General features: G+C 48.6%; 1 protein-coding gene across 1 annotated transcript in view; it reads left to right on the top strand.

Annotated features, from left to right (window-relative positions):
* The window catches only part of LOC109389722 (uncharacterized), a 108,285-nt gene that overhangs the window by 76,829 nt on the left and 10,118 nt on the right, over positions 1-21,338 (top strand). Inside the window, exons 6-7 of the mRNA XM_019655506.1 lie at positions 16,996-17,171; positions 18,384-18,553. Of these exons, the coding sequence (XP_019511051.1) occupies positions 16,996-17,171; positions 18,384-18,553 (346 nt within the window). The remainder of the gene's footprint in view (positions 1-16,995; positions 17,172-18,383; positions 18,554-21,338) is intronic.

The following is a 21,338-nucleotide window of genomic DNA, read 5'->3' as shown; positions in this document are numbered from 1 at the left end:
ATTACTGGCCCCCTCAGAGCACACCCAGGTCCTCTACTTCTACTGGAGCGTGGCTCAAACGGAACACAAATCAACCGAAACTTCCATCAAAATCTGTGGCTAGTTTACCAACGTGCTAACGTCCAGATGTTTGCCCTGAAGGGTGACCACGGGGTCCCTGTATGTGTATGGGTGCGGCATCTTTGCACTTTTTTAGGCAGGAAAAATGCAGTTCTTGGTAAAAACGTGTCACCCTGCCAGTGCAGGGAGGACGTTTATTCCCGGTGCCTGTTGGATACGCAGCCCCCAGTTTGCACCCCTGCTTGCTGAGTGTGGCTTCCCAGGAGTTTCTCCATCGCTGTGTCTGGACAAGGCTGAAGTAAAGACGGAGCAAATCCCCAGTGAGCTGTCCCTCGAGCAACTTTGCCGCCGCTCGCCGCTTCGGACGGTCCCTGCGTGCTGACTGTCACCCCCGCCCCAGGTGTGTGCCCTTATCCAGCTCCTCTTGACCTCACTGCCCGCCAGCGTCTCCAGATGTGGAAACCGGTGACGTTTCCTGGCGGGCGCTGCATGGCCCTGTTTCCTTTCACATGGACCTGACGGAGCCATCCGGGAGATGGGACGTGCTTTCCTCTTGTGTAGAGACCTCAGAGCTGCTTCCTTGCCTTCTGGGAATTTCCGTTCCTTTATAACAGGGACGCGACTGCCTGGGGCCCTTTTCTGTCCCTCTCTGTCACCCTGCCAGGACGTTGTGTGGAGGGCGACCGTCCGGATTGGCCGGCCTGTTGACCTCTCGGGGGCTTCCCCGGGAGCTCGTGAAGCCCTGTCACCCCTTACAGCCCGTGCGTGTTTGGGGAAAACGGCGCCTGGGCTTGCTGGGCTCCTCAGCTCTGCCCGGTCGCATCCGTGCCCCTGATTGTTGTTTGCAAACTTCAAACGGAGCTTTGGAGCCAGGCTCTTGTATCCAAAACCCCGTCAGGGAAAGTGAGGCTCAGCTTCGTGTTACATTGTGTCCATGTGGGTGGCAGCGGGCCTGTCCTCAGCCCCACCGATGTCCGGCGCTTAAGGTATCTGCGGATCGTCCCTCCGAGGAGCCCAGCTCAGTTTGGAAGACAGTGTCATGTTATTCCCTTTAGGTTACAGAGACCTCAGAACCTGTCCCTCTACGCCTGTCTTGCCAGCCGCAGAGCAGAGCGCCATGCCCAGCATCTGCTCGCAGAACCTGCTCCGGTGAAGCCCAACCCAGTGGCTCTGTCTCTTCTGAGTGTGAAGCCTGGGCTGACTGTCGCCTTCAACGGCTGATCTGCACGTGCGTTCTAAGTGGAAGGCTCTCGAATGGCTGCAGAGGGTCTGACAGCCTTCAGGACCCTCAGATGTCAGCGGTGGTGGGCGTGGGCTTCACTGGTTGCCAGCCGGGAATCCGGAAGGTGAGGAGCAAGTTGATGGTAATTTTCGCTTGTGGCCATATTTAGAATAGTGGGTTCAAGGCAAATGGAAACAAACCAAGAATGTGAGCACTGGGTCCGAGCCAGGTTTCACCAAAAAGCTGTGTTAGCACGTTGGGTCATTTAACCTCTCTGTGCATCATCATTTCTGCCTGGGGCGTGGGTGGCTCAAGGTGTTCAAGGTGAGGGCAGGGGCTCTGGCTGAAAATCTCAGTGTTGTCACTCAGCAGCTGTGAGAATGCCTCCATTCGTCTTACTCATTCAACAGACAGACACTAGGATGTGTGTTCTAGGACCTGGGGACCCAGTGAGGAACAAGATACAAACACGTAAACGCATATGAGGTCGGACAGTTAAGTTCTCGAACTCATCCTAGAAAATGCGCTACACACCTCACTGCTGAATATCACTACGGTCCCCTTTGAAGTACTCCCCTTGGGAAGCTATGCACCCACCCCAGCGCCTAGTCCACCCTTCAAAGCAATTTTGGAACTGTTTTTCTGGAATGGCCTTCAGAGCTGTCGTCATATTACCCTTGATGTCTTAAATGTCATTAAAATGTCTTCCTTTCAATATTTCCTTTATCTTTGGGTAAAGAAAGAAGTCACTGGGGGCCAGATCAGGTGAGTAGGGAGGGTGTTCCAATACAGTTATTTGTTTACTGGCTAAAACTCCCTCACAGACAGTGCCGTGTGAGCTGGTGCATTGTCGTGATGCAAGAGCCATGAATTGTTTGGTGAAAACTTCAGGTCGTCTAACTTTTTCACGCAGCCTTTTCAGCACTTCCAAATAGTAAACTTGGTTAACTGCCAAGTTGGTGCAAATTAATAATGAATAATCCCTCTGATATCAAAAAACGTTAGCAACATCATTGCAACAAGTTTGCAAACTTAATGGTCAGACTTCGTATATAAACGTGTTATAAGCGTGGCGTTTTGGACAGTGAGGGGTGCTGTGCTGGGTCTGTGACTCGTGGACGTGAGGGGCAACTGATGACTGCAGTGGTGGGACCGGCAGTCGCACAGATGCCGAGTTCTGAATGACAAAAAGAACCAGAGCATGGAAAGGACAAGAGTGTGACAAGGGGTGAGCACAGGCTCCGAGTGTCTGAGAGGCCGGCGCGCGGGTGGTGTAACTGGACCCTGCGAGCAGGGATGAGAGGCAGCCTGGGGACAAGGGAGCGGCCTGTGATGGCTCAGGACGGCGCCTGGCTGGTCAGTGCAGGCAGCAAATCGCATGTATTGTCGTTTTTTCTAAAGAGCCTCCGGAAAGTGCTTCTAGTTATTTGACGCCTCCGTCTGGAATTAATAGTGATCTTTGACCTTCGTTAGGTGGTGATGGAATGGACTTTGGGTTTTCATTACGGTCACTTGTGGGCATTTTAAAAACCCACCTTTTGTGTTTTTTTCATTGAATTTACTCTTCGCGTTTGACCTAATTTCCCTTCGTCGGTTCCCTCCCCAGCTTATGTGTTATTTCCAAATTTTACCATCACGCTATCGGCGTTGCTTCCAAGCTCTGCATACACCAGAGTTTGTCAGAAAGGTGAGGTGATGGCATCTCGGAAATGAATAGGGTGTATGGTCACCCGCAGGAAACCGGACGCCATCGCACTAGGTGAACCCTGTGGAGGAGCCGCCTCCTGGCCATCCACAAACAGACCTCGGGGATAATGTTAACCTTCTAAGTCAGTGAATTCAGCTAATGGGACAGGCTGTTGGTTTTGTTTTTATTTTATTGAAGGGAAAATCAAGCACGACAGCATCGTGCTTTTTGACCACGAGTGCTGGAAGCTACTTCCAAATCCGTCTCTTCTGGAGGTTGTCCACTTCCATCAAGAAGAAGTGAGATCTTTTCTTGTGGTGTTTCCCCTTCTAGGTGAAGAAAGACCGGGGGCCGAGGGGCGTACAAGCGGGTGTCCTAACGCAGGCTGGCGGAGTCAGGGCTGGTGCACGGGACGCTGCCGAGAAAGGGCCCAGCGGCCGGGCTGCCCCACTTCACCTCCTGGGCTGGGTGATTTTCTAAAAAAATGGACAGGACTCCCTGGTGTTGTTATACTGGTGATTATGGTTTATTATAGGTGTGGGGTCCATACTAAAATCAGCTAAAGGAACAGACACAGAGAGCAGCGTGGGAGAGGGTCCCCAGGCTGAGCTGTTACCCTCAGTGTCGCGCCCCAGTTTCGATGGGTGACAGTGCAGAAGGGACACGGCAAACCAGCGGCGCTCACCAAGCCCCAGTGTCCGGAGGCTTCGCTGTGTGGGCCGATGGCACGCGTGGCGGAACTCGGTCTGCTGTTCACTCAGACCCCACGACTCGGATCTCCCACCTGTGTCCTGCCGGCGTGGCCGGCCCGGCCTGCACAAGGCTTTCCTGTCAGGCGCAGCGTGGGTCGCCGCCCAGAAGCCTGGGCGAAGGCGGGGGACAGGGTGTCACTGCACGGCCCCTGCCGTCAGATGGCGAGAGGGCGTCTTCCTGACGCTGTCACCCGACCACCTCCGCTGGCTCCTGCTGGGCCAGCAGCCTCCCGCTCTGGGCACTGGGAGGCCACGGGCATCGTGAGGACTGGACAGAGATGCCACGCTGGGGCCCACGCAGGGTGGCGCCTGCTCCCCTCATCAGCGCGGTGCCCTGTTGCGTATTACTCTCGTTGTTACAGTAAATCCTTTTGCTAGCGCTCTCACTACTTGAAATGGCCAAACGAGCCATTAACGGCTCAGGGGCCTGTTGGGGCGCTCTCTGATCGCCTTTTCTTTGCCTCACTCGTCATGGCTCTTTGTCTGACTGTTGGTTCGGCCTCTGCTTCGCAGGAACTCTTCTCCACTTTGGCTGAGTCGGGTATGGGCTTTTCCTTTTCCTTGTTTTGTTTTGTTTTCCTGTGCATTTGTTTGTTATCGGAAATGCGCTGACAGTGACAATGCAGCCCCAGTGGCATAAGCGCTTGTGATGAGATCATCTGGTTCCTTTTTGAATTCACCCTGCACAGAGATGGTGAGTGTGTGTGTGTGTGTGTGTGTGTGTATGGATTCTCAGAACGTTCAAGTTCCCTTGAACGTGCAAACACTTATGAAAGGACACGTGTTCAGTGCTACATCCTTCTCTTTAATTTGCTAGTTATAAAATGGAAATTCCACCAATTAGGAATTTTTAGTTCAAAATGGCAGAATAGCATTGTGCATGGCAGGTTTGGTGCCCAAGGTAATGCTGAGGGATGCGATTGTTGGTTTGTTTGTTTTTCATAGAATAATCTTTTATTATCAGAGCATGGTGGTCAGAGGTGTGCGATTGGTTTTGGATCCACTGTGGTTTTGCAAAGGGGCCGATGACAGGACAGGCTTCCTGTCGCAGGTCACTCACCCATGAAGGGGTAGGCAGCCTTTGAGTCATCGCAGAGAACCTGTGAGGCCTCTCACCTTCTTACCCGGAGGGCTCCTGAGGGCAGGTGCCGGCAAACCTTTTTTTTATTAGAAAGCTGAATGGGTTTCCCTAGTGTATTTTTTATTTTATTTATTTAGTTATTATTGGTTTCAGGTGTACAAAACAAATTAATAGACATTTACACCCCTCACAAAGTGATAACCCCCCTCCCCCAACCTACTACCCCTCTGACATCATATAGAGCTGCTACAATTCCACTGACACTGTTCCCTATGCTGTACCCATTTCTCGTGAAAATGTGTGTGTGTGTGTGTGTGTGTGTGTGTATTTACAGTTGACATTCAGTATTATTCAGCTTCAGCTTCAGGTGTATCTATAGCACAACAATATGGATGGACCTAGAGAACATTATGCTAAGTGAAATAAGTCAGACGGAGAAAAACAGATACCATATGATCTCACTTATGTGTAGAATCTAAAGAACAAAATAAACCAGCAAACTAAACAGAAGTAAACTCAGAGATATAAGGAAAAAACTGAGGGCTGCTAGATGGGAAGGGGGTGGGGATGGGGGGAAGGGGAAGGGATTAGAAAGTACACATTACTAGGCACAATATTGCCACGGGGATATGAAAGACAGTTTGGCGAATATAATCAATAATGTGAAAATTTTGTAGCGGGTCAGATGGGCACTTGTCTTATCGAAGCTTTGTTTTTAAAGAGTGGACAGGAGTTGCTGGCTTTTGTTTCTTCTTTAATTCTGGAACACACTTTGTATTATATGTACCGTTTACTCACATGGTGATTTTGGGTGTTTCCGCCCTACAGGTGAGCTGCTCTTACAAGGCCCCGTGTTTATCAGAGAGCCCAGTGACAGCGTTATCCCCGTGGGTTCCCAGGATAAAAAAGTAACTTTAAATTGCGAAGCAAGAGGCAACCCTTCACCTCATTACAGGTACAGTGGGAAGTTTGAAAATTCAGATGGAGAAAACGTGATGTGGCAATTGTGAATTTGTTTTGTGCTCAGTACCTTTATGCCTCTGGGAAGAAACAATGCATGACGCTGTGATTGTACATACGCTGCTTTCAACAGTTTGGGCCCCGGCCGTGTAGACTTAATCCAGTTTACAGTAGGACCTCTTCACTGAAGGAAAACGTTGTAGAATCTCTTAAATCCACACTGTCTTTTTTTTTTAATTTATAGTGCAATTTAATGCATATACTGGATTTGCATGCAGTCCTTGGGAACACATCCGCTGTGGGAAATGAAATTAAATGTGTTCTAAAGGTATTTAGAAATCATAATTTTACAAAAAAGATGCTTTGGCATTTATCCTTGCTTTGCCATTTCACTGGGTTGTGTTTGAAGGTTCATTAAGTATAGAAGAATAAAATACATTCTTACTGAAGTCATTTTACTTATTTTTGAAGAAAAAATATGTTTATTATTACATTTTTTTCCATGAAAGTACATATTTCTCAGATTACATGAATAATACCTAGTCACAGAAAACCTTCAAACATCACAGAAAGTTCTAAGGAAAAGAAGAATAAAAATCTGAACTGTCATTGTAAGATAAAAGTATATATGCACATTTTGGGGATGATGGTGGATTGCTGGATGGGTGGGTATTTACTTTATTAAATAACACAGGACTAACATGTTTACTCTTGGGGTGCTTAGGGGACCCACTTTAATGGAGAATGAATTATTTGTAAGGAGCACTGCTGCTTTTGTAGGAGTGGCTGCTATTACAGGACGCGCTGGGGGCTCCTGGAGCCCGTGTTCTTTGAGTGCTGTGAGCATTTGTCTTGAAAACTGTTTACAATATTAGTTTGTTGGGCGAAACCTTTCTGTAACCCGCAGAGCAAGCGGACTTCAGCCTGTATTAATGCAATTCTAAATGTTTCGAGGAGCAGTGTGGATTCTCGGACCCCTGCTGTTGTTTTAACCCGGTAAACAGCAGAGCCAACCGACCGCCGTTACTCGGCTGAGTTGGGTCTGCGCTGGGTGAGCAGGTCGAGCTTTGCGTTTTGCATCTGGAACAAGTCAAGCTCCGTCTCTCGCGACAATATTCAGTAACCTGTGTGTTGGGCACCTACAGTGTACTTTATGCAGCACGATTCCGGGTTACCGGCCAGGACTGGCAGAGAGGATGAAGTTTCTCTTTGCCTCTTCCTCTCTATATAAAAATGTGAAAAGTGTAACATATGATTAAAATGCAAGAAGCTGTATTTTATGATCTAGTTTAATTGATCAGACTGAAGCACATGCAACACCTGGAAATATCTTCTTTTTTGGGGGAAAAGTCAACATACCAACTTCACAAAACATTTTCCTGGAATTCCTTTTTTCCAGCATTTTTGTAGGAGATTCTAACACTTTTTAAAATGCAGCCATTTGTTCCTTTCTGGAGTGGAAGATGATCCTTTCAGATTTGACCGTAAATATGAGAGAGAATCCGACGAATGACCGACTCGTGTGTGCGCTGTTTTTCTGTTCTCAGTTGAGTTATATTTCCTGGCATTTACCTTCTGAATAATTTGATGATGAATGTGTTCAGCTGAAAAATTGTCAAGATACAAGATTTAGTCGTACAGGAGTATATTTCTAAATGAGTAGATTAGTCATGTTTGTGAAATTTTAGCAAACAGCACGTATTGAGTTCAGAAACCCAGACATAGCCACTTGCTGTCATTATTTCTTTGTGTATCAGGTCTTTATTGTAATGCCAGAAAGTAAGTGTTTAAACATACCTATGATCATGGATAAAACAAAGTTTATGAAAAAGCTTCCATTTGCACAGTGCTTCGTATGTTTTGTTACATGGCCTGGGGTGTGATACGTTGAAATTTAAACAAAATCCATAACTGACGCTAGGAGATGTGACTTAAACTGATTAATCAGTTTTAAGTCTGATAAATGAAGACATTTAACATGCTAGGTAGCGTTTAAAATGCTTGGTTTGTAGCCAAAGGGAGCATTTTAATTACAGCTGGGAAGATTTTCTTACGTTAAAACTTCTAACCAATATAAAATTTCACTTAAATTGAAGGTTTAGCGTCCCTAGAAATTGAGTCTGTAAAAAAGCCAGGGACCCTCTTTTTACTATGAAATTATCAGCGTTTCCCATAACGAGCAGCGACCCCGTGCCTCCGGCCCCCTGCGTCGAATGTGCCGATGGAGGGAGCGGGCATAAAACAGTCGGGCTCGCACGATGGCGTGACCGGCACAGACTCCGCCTTCCTTGTGGCCTGGTTCCCCCGGCTCGTCCAGATAATAGTCTACGTTATTGTTTAAATGTTCCAGAAGAAAATATGCTTGCTTATTGTTATGTGTTTACTATCATTTCATGGTTACCCATAAATATTATAAATATGTGATATCATTGAGGATTTTCCTACATGAAATAAGAGGAAGGATTGGTTTTTGTAAGTATTTATTATTACACGCGAGCGGGCAGGGAGACAGACCCACAGACCCTAGATGGTCGCCGAGGCGGGCAGTGAGGGCGTCCTGTGAAACCACAGCAGGTAATGGAACCCAAGCAGGCTCCCGAGACTCGGAATCGTTTCAGAGCCTCATAAAACAGGGTGCTTGGGGAGCCCAGACCTTCCCTGTGGGCTGAGGCAAGCTCCCCACAGGAGACATTTATTTGCCTTTGTCAGTATCCCCTGGGCAAAAAGAAGTCTTAATTGGCCCGCTTAGAAATCCAAAAGTTCAGAAACGCTCCCGGGAAATTACTTGTCTTGGGATGAACTGGGGATTTTAGTCTTTCTCTTGCATCTCCCCGCTGGAGCCCCACAGCCTCTGTTTAAAGGCTAATCAGTGTTCAGTCTCCTAATTGCCGGCAATGCTGAAAGGGGGTGGCCTGAGGAAGTGCTGATGTTTTCTTAAACGGAAAGGGTTTCCTTGGACCTCCTGTAGGCTCACAAACGCCCCCCATTTGCTCATTGAAAGACCTGAAATAGGACCAACTCTGGTCATTTCTCCTGATGCCATTTATCTTTTAAAGGAACAATATTGGGGCTAAAATGGGTAGAGTGGGCGGTGCTGATAGGGAGCAGGCGAGTCGCTAACGTACAGAGGTGACCTGCCTGCAGACACATTGCATGACACGTGCAGACACATGTGCAGACAGCAAGCAACACATGCAGACAGCATGCAGACACATGTGCGGACGGCATGCAACACGGTACACAACGCCCGCTCTGCCAGCTCAGTCGCAGCCCGGCACAGGGTCGTGGCCGCATCTCCGCCCCTGCCGACTGTCACCAGCAGGACTTGGTCCAGAGTTACCAAAAGCTCCTCAAGACATGGTTGGAATCTGAGTGCTCTCCCTTTGGAATCTCCACTTCTGGCGTTGACTCTGCTTTTTTTACATGTGATGTGAAGAGAAGACGCCTCAAAGCTGGATGTGGCCCTGTGGGCTGTGCTCAGCGTTTACTTCAGCTCCAGACGCAGGGGCCGTGCTGTCCAGTGTGGCAGCTGGTGGCCAGACGTGGCCCTGGACACCTAGGGCTGTCACATTAATAGCCACAGTGGGCCCTTCCTGTGGCTAAAGCTGCTGTGTTGGGAGCGCAGGAGGACGCGTCTGTCCTTCGAGAAAGTTCTGTGGGCAGCAGCGCGCCAGACCAGCGCAAACCCACAGTCGCTTCTGCTCATGCTTTTCCATTTTGTCTCCTCACGAGGAAGTGGCCAGGAGTCCTCCTTGCAGCTCCCAGGACAAATGAGCTGCTGTCAGAAGCAGTGTGAGGACACCCGGATCTGCGAGTGTCAGGACTAAATGCTGTGCTAAGCGCGGGTCTCCTGGGGCAGTCTCCCCTCTGGCTTGTGGTCCCCTACATGGAGTCACCTCCATATATATATATATATATATATATACTGATTTCCTGGCGTCCACTCAGTGCATTCACTGCAGAGAGAAAGGGAAATACAGTGACACACGGATGACTGCTCACCGTTGACTTGGGGCGCAAATGCAGGAGGCACCTGTTTGCTTCCTGTCTGCACCCCCATGTAGCACTGCACATGGCACGCAGGTTCTGTGTTTGGCTGTGATGCGCATGACAGATGCGTGCTGTCCGTGTCACATGTGTGCCCTCTGCGCTAGATGCAGGCGGCGTAAGCAGAGTGCAGCACACGTATCTACTATGAGTAATGTACCTTGTGTTCTGTGCAGTATGACGTTTTTTAAGCGTGACTTTGACTCTACGTAATCTGTCCCCCATGCATCTGGCCGCCATGTCAGGCATTGCGTTACTGTCCTCCGATATCTCAGGGCCCTGAGGAGGTATCGTCCACCTGGTTCCCAGGCCCAGCTCCGTGCAGCACCCTGAGTGTACAGCTCATGAGCTGTGTCCCCACACCCCGGGGAGCCACTCAGAGCCGCGCCGTGCCCTGTGGCGGGAGTGACTGAAACCTCAGCAGGTGCAGCCAGCCTGCAGTCCAAGGCCAGTCAGCAGGCGTCGACCCCGTCTGTCCCCGGGCCCCGTGAGGACCCTCAGCACCGGCTCCAGGCCCAGCATCCGTCCATCCCACCCTACCTTCCTGTGTTGTGAAGCTTCTCAGAGTGTAGGGCCCATCTCACAGGTGACCACAGTGCGACCCGCGTCCCACATCCCAGACGCCACGCAGGTCGTCAGTGGTCAGCTGGCGAAGTGACGAATCATGGGCGTTAACAGGGAGGAAACCAAACGGAGGCGCTTGGGATTGGACCCCGTCGCAGGGTCGGGGCAGCCGTGCGGGGCCCAGGTCACAGGCCACCCCAGCTTGTTCTGCAGGATGTGCTCATGGCTGCGCCGGCCCCTCTGTGTTGGCTCCCTTGTGACACAGCTCGACATGAGGTGACAGATGGCTGCGAGTCTCGGACTGACTCATGTCCTCCCCACAACACCATCTGCACAAAAGGGCAGCATCCCTGCCAGTGTCACCAAGGACCCCAAGGGTGTCAGGAGAACATGAAAACACAGCTGCACTGTCCTCACTCCGCACCCGGGAGAAACGGAGAGGTTAGATCTTAGCGGTTAAGATGGCAGGAGAAGAAATACTTCCTTTCGTTGTGTTTTCTCCCCCTTCTGTGAGGGGCTGAGGAGGAAACATGACCCCCTGGGTGTCGTGGGGCCTGAGGGAGTGTTCTGAGCAGCCCCATGAGGTTCAGCCTCTTCAAAGGACAAGGACGGACCTGCTACCAGGGAGAGCTGAGTGCTTGCAGGGACGGCGAGCATCTCTGCCGTCCTCCTCAGAACAGTTTTGTTTTTTTTTATTGTTAGTTTCAGGTGTACAGAACAATGCAATAGTTATCCTTCTCACCCTCACACAGTAACAACCCCCCTCCCCCCATGTATTGCCCTCCCACCCCCGATATCATGCTTGTCTATTACAATTCCATTGAATCCGTTCCCGCACTCTACTCCATGTCCCGAGGTTATATGTATATATATAATTATAGTTGACATACAGTATTATTCAACATCAGTTTCAGAAATACAGTGAGGTGGTCAGGCCTCTACACGGACTATGAAGTGGACTCCCCAACAGGACATGGGTCCATCTGGCCCCCTAAGAAATACTTACAACATTATTGATTGTATTCCTCGGACTGTCTTTTTCTATCCCTGCGGCCATATTACAATTACCCAATTGTATTGTCTCATCCCTTCCCCTTCTCCTTCATCCCCACCCCCTCCCAACTAGCAACCCTCAGTTCTTCCTCTGTGTCTCTGAGACTATCTCCATCCACTTCTCCCATCCATTCAGTTCCTTAGAATCCACGTATAAGTGAGATCATATGATATTTGTCTTTCTCTGACTGACTTATTTCACTTAGCATAATGTTCTCTAGTTCCATCCATATTGTTGCAAAGGGTACTATTTCCTTCTTCTTTATAGCTGAATAATACTCCATTGTGTAGATGTACCAAAGTTTCTTAATCCAGTCGTCTACCGATGGGCATTTCGGTTGTTTCCAAGTCTTAGCTATTGTGAATAGCGCCGCAATGAACATAGGGGTGCATACATTTTTTCGGATTAATGTTTTGGGATTTTCCCAGAACAGTTTTAAGGCAATCTGATCAATGTGAATGGGGCTGCAATTACTGAACTGAGCAGTCGTCTCTAATTCCAGCGAAGCTCCAATCTCTGTGTGTGTCTTAAAAATATATGTTTAAAATGCATCGGTGAATGAGAAATGGGAATCTAAGTCATAAAGGACAATCTAAAAATTCAGTTTTTAAAAACACAGCATCACGACTTAACTCATTTATATCTTCAGCAATTATTGCTCAAGCCTAACTAGTTATTTTGGGGGAAAGTACTGAATATGCAAATTCAGACATTCATTCTTTCAAAGGCTGCAATTATTCTCATCACTTCAGTAAACATATTAACAAACATTGCATCTCAACACAAATGCATTTGCTTATTAACTCGAAGCCGCATCTAAAACCACAAATTGCTTCTGTGATTAAATTACTCATTCTCCTGTCAAGCCCAAATAAAGCATTGCCTGTTGATTTAAAGCGTCTGCATATCTCCCAAAGCCAGTCCCATCCCCGCACAATTTTAGTACATTGTTTTGTTCTTTCTGCTTTGTTTTATGTTGAAATCTAAGGTAACACTTCTCTTTCTCTAGACTATTCTTTTTATTTCCATTTTCTGACATATTTTGTGTAATAGCGCAGACACCCTGGGGGGCAGTAACTTTACACAATCTGCTATGGGGTCCATTATATCCTGGGATCATTTTCAAACTACCAGAAGTCACTCAGTTTATCTTCAGTTTTGTTACTTTCAGTGTCAAAGAGTGACATTCTGTAACCTTGAGACCTAGGGCTTGGCACCCGAAGTGACACAGACAAGGAGACTGCTGGTCATGGCTGGCGCTGTGACTCTGTCCTCGTGTGGTTTGGGGGAGAGGTTCCCTGTGTCCCACTAAAGCAGTGCGGCGAATCCGTAGTAACTAGTAAAGGCAGGAGTCATGCATCAGCTCCCTTGCCTGGAGATTTGTTCACCGTGTGGGTGGCCCCGGTAGGGACAGCGATGAGGAGGTGGTGACAGAGCTCAGAGGGCACCATCAGATCACATATCAGGGCGCCTCTGAGCACTCGCCACGGCCACGCCCTCAGCGGTGACTCTGCAGCCATCATTCAGGGGGCACTTCCATGTTGGATAGTAATTTACTGTAGAAAAATGAGCCTGATTTGTAGATTATTTATGGGACATGGACCTGGTGAAAGGACTACGAGTGTTCCATCAGTTTTCCTGACTATTGCTTCTAAGACGAAATATCAGAAATATTTACGAATCAGACCTGAATGTGAGTAGGTTGCGTTAGGAACTTTAATACACTATTTTCTCAGGATACAATAACATTTGGAAGCCCAGGCCCAGAAATGGCTTATCCATTTCAGAGTTTAAACAAAGACAACCCTTTTGAATTCACATATGTTCTGCAAAAGGCAAAACAATATTTACTGAGATATTGAGAAATTTTGTGTCACCCGGGGACGAGTTCATTGATGATGAATTGTATTAGGAAGGACAGAACTAATTATATTGCTTTGTTAAAAGAAAATTAACGTTATTCAAGGAATTTCAAGTGTACCACAGCTCGGGAGAGTTTTCTAAAAGAAATGCCCCCCTGCTTTTGGTACAGGAGGAACGCATTTCAAAGAGCCGTTTTGCCTTTTCAGTAGTGAAGTCATCTAGGGAGCCTGTCTGTAAGATGAAGACTGAGGGAAAGGAAGAACCATTTATGTGAGTGGATCAAATCTTCTCTATTTTGGTTCTTTAGTCAAAACTTTGGGGCGATGGCTTTTAGATCTGAGACAATTACTGAAATAAAGTGTTTTCCCACCTGCTGTATGAGCTCCTATATCTTTCCAGCTATTAAACAGGCAGGAAAAGCATTTTATTTGGCTTTACAATTGTCCACAAAACCGCTATTTCTTTGTTATTGATCAGCTCCACACAGAAACACGGGTTTCCAACAGAGCATCCGGCGTGTTTCGTCAGGCCGTGAACCTCCTAGCTGCAGAGCTGAGATCTGTTTTCCCCACACAGACTGAACCTTGCAGGTCACGGAAACACGGTGCCCTTTGTCATGAGAATACTCCATTCAAAACTGAATTCACTGCATTTTTCCTGATTGGAGTTCAGGGGAATTTTCGCCACTGCAAACATTAAATCGCTCAGTAACTGACACACGATCTACAGGTCAAAAATTCCACCCGCCCACTTGTGATCCGCCCCCAGATTTGTTCTCTGAAGGTCAAGCGCGGCACGTGTCTTCCCACGTTCTGCTGAATTCTTAGGTACAAGGCGGACAAGCCACACGTGGAGGACAGCTCCTTCCACGTGTCCAGAAGCGCGGGATGGAGCAGGTCGCGCGTCACCACATGCGCTGAGGGGGGTGGGGTGGGGACGGGTGAAGTGGGCAGACAGGCTGGCAGCCCGCGAGGGCGCCTCCCCCACTTTGACAGGTGCCCCCCCAGTGGCTTGCAGGATGGCTCCTGGGAGCTAAGAGTGTGGCGTCCGCTGTCTACTTAAATGTACGGAGCAATCCCGGGAGAACAGTGGCCTTTCGGGGGACCAGTCATTCACTCATGATCACACGGCTGATGACGGGTCAGTTCCCCATAAACCAGGGAGCACTTGGTTCTGAATCCCACTTGCGTTCCGTGGGCTGTGACGTGACAGGAGCGGCTGGGACCTGGGGACCAGATGGCGGTGGGGGCAGGAACCAGGGAAACGTCTCCACAGACAGGAAGCTCTGAAGGCAGGGCCCTGGCTCACCACATCCACAGAAACTACAAAATGGCCCGGCACGCAGGTTCTCGAGGCATATTTGTCTCAAGAAAGCGGGGGAGGGAGGCAGGGCTTCTGATGATAGGTGTTGAGCATGAACTAGGCCACACTGAGCGCGTTCCGACCGGCTCGTGGGGCACGGCGCAGACCAGCCCTTCTCCAGCTGGGGTGTCCTTCCTGCTACAGGCTCGGAGCGCTCGTTAACGCACCCGTTCTGCCTCGGCAGGTCCAGGAGGGGGCCCGAGGGTCTGCGGGCCCACCAGACTCCCGGACGCCGGTCGCGAGGTGGTGGTGCCTGCCTCAGGCCACCCTGCACGTCGTGAGGACAGAGTGCTTAGATAGGATGTGGGTGCATCAGTGTCCTTTATTGCATTTCTTTTTGAGTTTCTATAGTTCTAGGATTTGGGGGGGAATAAGATGCGAGAAGGTTAATATGTGCTGTGGTTCCACTTCCAAACCCTACAGGCAGAATTAACATCAGAATAGAAGGAAGCGACCCAAAGTGCTCCTGCGAGTACAGACTTGCCCCGGGAAGGATCATAAGCCTGTTACACTATAAACAGAGCAAAACAAAACCCGGCAGCGGGATCTGCCACGAACGAGAAAGGTTACAGCTCTGTTTCTTTGTAATTTTGTTTTTCTTAAGCTCGAGAGAAAAGACCCGGAGCCCCCAGTTGCTGCCCTTAATTTCATTGTGGTCTCAGGAGAAATAGTGCTTTAGGCGGACGAGATTTGTGTGTGAACAAAGAAAGAAAAATCAAGAAAGTCTTGGTTTCAAAAAGGAGCAAAATGATGAAAGATTTCTTTGAGCAATAGGGACTAAACTTATGAATTTATTCATTTCCTGAAGTCACCATCATTAAAATTTCATGGTGCGCTATTTCAGATGTAGAAAATGATATAGGCATACCATCAAGTGTAATGACGAAGGTTCCTGTAACCGCTGCTCAGTTTAAGGAAAAAAACCCCAAAAAGCTAAATTTCCCAGTGTTTGTCCCCTAATCACATCCCACACTCTCTCCATGAGAGCATGAAAATATCTTAAGTTGAGGTTTATCTTTTTAATACATTTAAAAAATGTCTAGAACAGTCCTACTATGACTTGCTGTGTTTTAAAACTTGATGTAAACTGTATGAAACTGCATAATGTATTTTGGATTCTTATTAGTCGCAGTGTGTGCGACTTTTTCGTGTTTATGTAAGTTCATACAATTTTCGGAGCTGTATAATATTCCTTTTTAAGAGTCTGCACAGTCCCTGAAACGTGACAATGTCCACATTCTAACCCTTCCTGTGCTTTCATGGCATGTAATATGCCCAGGTTAAATATTTCATATATTAATGCAGCAGTTTTAGGCGGCCCACGGCAGAGAACTCTGGGCTGGAGTGAATGGGCACTGCTTCTGCTCCAGACAGTTGACATTTATGGGACTGTTGCCATCTCACTAGCTCTTTTTTTTCAATCTTCGACTGTAAAATGGGCTTCATATCTCCTGCTTTCCCAAAATTATTAGAAAGAGCAATGGAGACGATGGTTGTAAACTTTATAGAACACGTAGCGGTGTCATTTTATTAGAAGAATTACATCTTCTCAGGGGTGGAAGGCTCCGTTTTTACCGTGGGAGTGGCCTGGAGACGGTCAGACACGAATGAGTCTTAAAGGTGAAACCCCCCAGGTGTGCGAGGCAGGCTTACTGTTTCAAAACTGCTGCTTTCCCTGTTGAAAAACTCTTTGTCTAAAAGCCAGCTGCTTTTTTTTTTCCTTTCGGCTTCCCATTGATAAATATGGCCCCGGGGTTACTGCCTTTTCTGTTCCCGACCCTGTGGGTGGCATTGGGGGCCTTTGCCACCGTGTCCCCCGAGTCAATAGCACTGTGATGGCGCAGAGCCGCGGAGAATGCCTTGGGGACAGGTATTTACCCGGACAAATGGAAATGGATCGCTGAGCGCTTACCCAATTAACTTATTAAATGTGCTCAGTCAGTCTGGATAAATCACAGAAATGTGCACTTTTCCCCCAGCTGGCAGCGTGAGAAAGGCCCGAGTGGCTGAGATAATTACCTTACTTTCCACTTGTCTTTGCCTGTACGGACCCAGCCTCATGTCCCCGAGCGAACAGCCTGATCGTTCTCACCGCTTCAGAAAAGCGTGGAGAAACGTGAACTTGTAGATGCTGCCCCATTGTAGTTTCTACTGCTCTTCAACCTGACGAAGGACTGGGGCATATCCGAGCTTCAGTTATGCAATGACTGAATAATATATTCATTACCTTTCATTTATTTATACGTGAGATGATGTTTAAAGTGGATTTTATAATGTAGGTTTTCTGTTTGTTTGTTTGTTTTACAAATATACTAAAAGGGGCAAACTTGACATTTTTTACAGATGGCAGCTGAATGGAAGTGATATTAATCCAAGCCTGGACTATCGTTACAAATTGAGTGGAGGGAACCTGGTGGTGATGAACCCCAACAGGGACTGGGACACGGGAAGTTACCAGTGTTTCGCTGCAAATTCGCTGGGGACCATTGTCAGCAGGGAAGCGAAACTCCAGTTTGCCTGTAAGTTTCTATTTGCACGTCTAACACTTAACAATATGGAGCTGAATTTGTGCGGTCGTCTTGGGCTAAAAACAAGACACGGATTTTGTTTATTGAGTATATACGTTGACGCAATATGATTTTTATGATCTTTGTGTACGCTACAAGTTAGAGCCGAGAGAGGGAGAGAGAGAGAGAGAGAGAGAGAGAGAGAGAGAGGGAGGTTTCCATTTTACTGTTTGTAAAGGTTCTGTTTAGGGGTGGAAAAAGAACCCGGTTAAGAATATGTTGATTGAGCGGCTACCCTGTTTTGTGCTCTGCTGGAGCTGGAAGGATGGAGAGATTGGCAGACAAGGTCCTTGCCATGGAAGAATATTTAACTTAGAGAATTACATCGGATAAATCTGAAAATATTAAGGACAAAGACAGTGAGAAAGAGGAGAAAAGAATGTGCCCTCTTGTGACCCCCTTTGCTATTTTAGCCCGTACCCCATGACCCTCAGCGCACCCCCAAATCGAGGCCCGGCTCTGAAGCCACCTGGGTATCATGTTAATTGGGCTTCGGTGAGCATATGGCCCAACCTGAGAACATCACACTGTTTCACCAGCAAATTTGGAGTCGGGACCAGAGACCCAATTTAGTTTTTATCTTCCCACTATACCCTTGGACTACTTTCTACTTTTTGTTTCATCTTAGTAGCCTCTCTTCCTTTGCTTTACTTGTGTATTTTGTGTGTGTGTGTGTGTGTGTGTGTGTGTGTGTGTGTTTCCTGCCAGTCTGCACAGCCTGTAACTGACTTGTGAGGGTGATGCTGATGTTAAAGACCCTGATTTACTTCCGCCGCCCCCCACCCCCGCCTGTCTGCACGCCACTCCGTACCCTGTGCGGGGCCATTTTATGCACTTGTTATATTCGCCGAGTGGTACAGTGAAGGGGAAGTAAGTTTGGAAGCTAGCTAGCAGTTCCTGATGGCCTACTGTGTGCAGCTGTCTCTTAAGGACTGTGGGGAGCCTGTAAGGCCCCCCTGGGTTTGATTGGGGACTGAGCTTGTCAGGGCTCTTAGGGAATGTCTGTTTATAAGTTTTAGCAGGATTGCATGTGGCAGAAACAGTAAAACTGGTACATACACTCATTGGCTGGAAGCCACCGTTCCACTTCCCTGTGGATTTTTGTTTTCAAATTCAACAGTTGTGCAATATAGATTTAAAATATCAAATGGATTTTCTCCCCAGCACGTAATCCCGCGCACTGTCCTCTGGGTCTGGGAGCTCTTAATAAACGCTTTGGAAGGGCAGCTGTGGGGCGGGCAGCTGGGCTGGCAGCTGCCACGCGCCCCTCAGCTCCAGGCTGTCGTGGGGCACGTCTCCTCGTGGCTGCACCAGTGCCTGTACCTGTGAACAACGTCAGGCAGCTCAGCGAAGAAGAAACCAGGATGTGCCAGCCTGCGTCCCCAGCCACGTTTATGAGGGGCCAGTGGAGAGCACGTCCAGCTGAGAAGTTTAATAAAAGCACAGATCTTACGATTTTTTTGCATGTGTGCATTTGCGATGTCCCCATGATAAATAATATTTCTGAGCATCTCTGTGGCCTGCCCAGTGCCGGTACGGTCATGTACCCGGTCACCTTGTTTCACCGTCTGACAGCCCTGAGGTCACACGGCTAGGAAGAAGAGAGCCGTGTTCTAAAGCCTGGCGTTGTACTTTTCACCCAGAGTCCGTGCTTTCACCTCTGCAGAGGTTTTCACTCTAGGAAAAGAGAGAGCGGTGGGAAGCACGTGAGCTCAGCTAGGTTTATTAGGAAACTGAGCTTGTCAAGGACTTGTAGGGAATGTCCATTAAAATGTTGCCAGGATCACACAATAGAAACAGTAAAACCAGGTGCATATACCCTCGGCCAGAAGCCACCATTTAATTTCCCTGTGGATTTGTGCTGTGAAATTCCACAGTTGTATAATACGGCTTGATTTAAAGAAGCCGGTGGACCTGACAAGGTCCTTTGGACAGTAGCATATTTCTTTAGCGACATGGTGGAAGGTGCGAGAAAGACACAAGGCCCCCAGGAGAGGTGGACCTCAGAGCAAACGAGAACGCAAGCCATGCTTTCTAGGGTTTCCTCGCGTGACCAGGAAACCGGCCAGAACAGCATCAAACTGGGAGCATGGACCGTCGCTAACATACTCTTGTTCCTGAGGTGAGATGTGTCTGCAGGAGTCATTTGACACCTTGTGTAGGAAATCCGGAAGCCAGAAAGCCAAGCCGTTCCTCTGAGTGGCATCTGGGAAGGGAGTCGGCCTTGTCGTGAGACGAGGACCAGGCTGTCACCGCAGGAGCCCGAGCTCCCTGCCTCACTGGCTCCCAGGCTGCCGGGATCCTGCCACCTGAGCGCTGCCGCTCGCCTCCCACATTCCCACTAACCCACGTCCACGTCTGTCCATACTGCTGTTACCAACCAGCAGATAATCAGATGCTAAGCTCTCTTTCGGAAGGGGATGTTGCACAAACTCATGGGGTTCCCATCTGGTTGCAAAAAAGAGACACACACAACATGCCAATGAGCTACATCTAAGCCTCGGAGAAATCCGACACCTGAGGAATCCAAGTCGTTACAAATCTTCAATAAACCAGTGATTGCTGAGCTCATTTGAGGCTTCATTTCAATTAAATACCTTTATTGACCAAGTTCTCCATGCCGGTCACTGTGCGAAAAATGGGGCAGCGGGACATGCCCCGTGCCCTCCACGGACCCCCGGCTGACGGACTAAAGCGCAGGCGCCAATGGGAGGACATGACCCGGGCACGGAGCAGGGGCCGTTACCAAGGTCAGGGAGGGTATGAAAGCCGAACTCCTAGGTGCCAGGGGTCCTTGGACTTCAAAACCTGGAGCCTCCTGTAAACAGAGGCTGGCTTTATCCCGGGGAGAGCGAGGGCATCGGAGATGAACCCAGAGCTCCTGACCTCAGGCCGTCTGCGGCCTGGAAGCGGACATTACTTACCTGGGACTGTTGAAAAGGAAATGCTGTGACCTGTGCCTTTCTGCCCAGGGCGGTGGGGTCTGGAGAGTCAGAAAAGATCTTGGAGAGGAGGTGGCCCGGGGCGCGGTTTCCTGAAGCATGCCCAGGCTTCATAGCAGGGCCGCACCATGACCGCCCCCACGGGGAGCCTGCTGGCTGACCGTCGGGGGCATTTGTTGGTGCCTGTGTCACACGGGTCAGTTAAAGGTGAGTGTTGTCACCGCATTTGATTGTGAGGGATGGTGTTCTAGGCAGTGGTCCTTTTTGAAACCAGACACGTGACTAGAACAGAATCATTGTTTCTGAGTAAACTGTGCACACAGGAGAATGGTGAGAAGACTGGGCGGCACAGGTCTTACGAGCTGTCGTGTGGAATTTGAGACCTGATTTCTAGGTTGTGGAGGGTGGCCAATGCCAGAGCTGACAAGAGGACCCAGCGTGCGCTTTAGGATGTTCAGCCGGTGGGATCCCATAATGGTTTGGAGGTGAAGAGGTTAGAAAAGATGAAGAGGCTAATTAGGAGGCCAGGTGGCAGCAGCGGGAAAAGAGGCTAAGTCGTTTCCCATGATAAACATGCCGTGATAGACTCAACCTGAGGACCTGGGCAAGGAACCGAAACGCAAGATGACCCCGAGCGAGAGTCTGAGGTTTTAGGTCCACATGAAGGAACACGGAAGGTGCTGTGACAGCTGAGAAGACGGAGCGAGCAGGGCTTTGGTCTTTGGGACGTTTATTCAGCAGTCAGAATCTTCGTTTTCCTGTGAACATGGGGGAAGAATTGCAAGTTCACCACAACATAAGGGGCGGCCGTGCTGTCCCCGTATATTCTAATTCAGGAGGATAAACCGTAGCTGACGGGCACGGGTAGTCTGAGGGACAGGATGCCTTCCTGATGTACAAACATTCATTGTCTGATTCCTTGTAGTTTTGAAGTAGAATTGAGTAGCAAAAATGATTTTAATAAGAAAATTTTGATTAATGAATTGACCATTTCTGAAATCGCTCGCCATGGAAATATTCCTCCCCCGTTAATACTAGTGTCTACCATGCCCACTTCCCAGGGTTTGGCTTTGTTTTTCGTCACGTCATCTCAGTGATTGCCTGATAATTTAAGTGTCCAACAATATGATGGAAATTGGATGCAAAGTGAAATTGGATTTTTTTCAAGTTGGATTGA

Source organism: Hipposideros armiger, unplaced genomic scaffold (assembly GCF_001890085.2).
Source record: "Hipposideros armiger isolate ML-2016 unplaced genomic scaffold, ASM189008v1 scaffold_241, whole genome shotgun sequence".
Classification (NCBI taxonomy): Eukaryota; Metazoa; Chordata; class Mammalia; order Chiroptera; family Hipposideridae; genus Hipposideros; species Hipposideros armiger.
The sequence above is the reverse complement of the archived record's forward strand: the minus strand, read 5'-3'. Positions and strand labels throughout refer to the sequence as shown.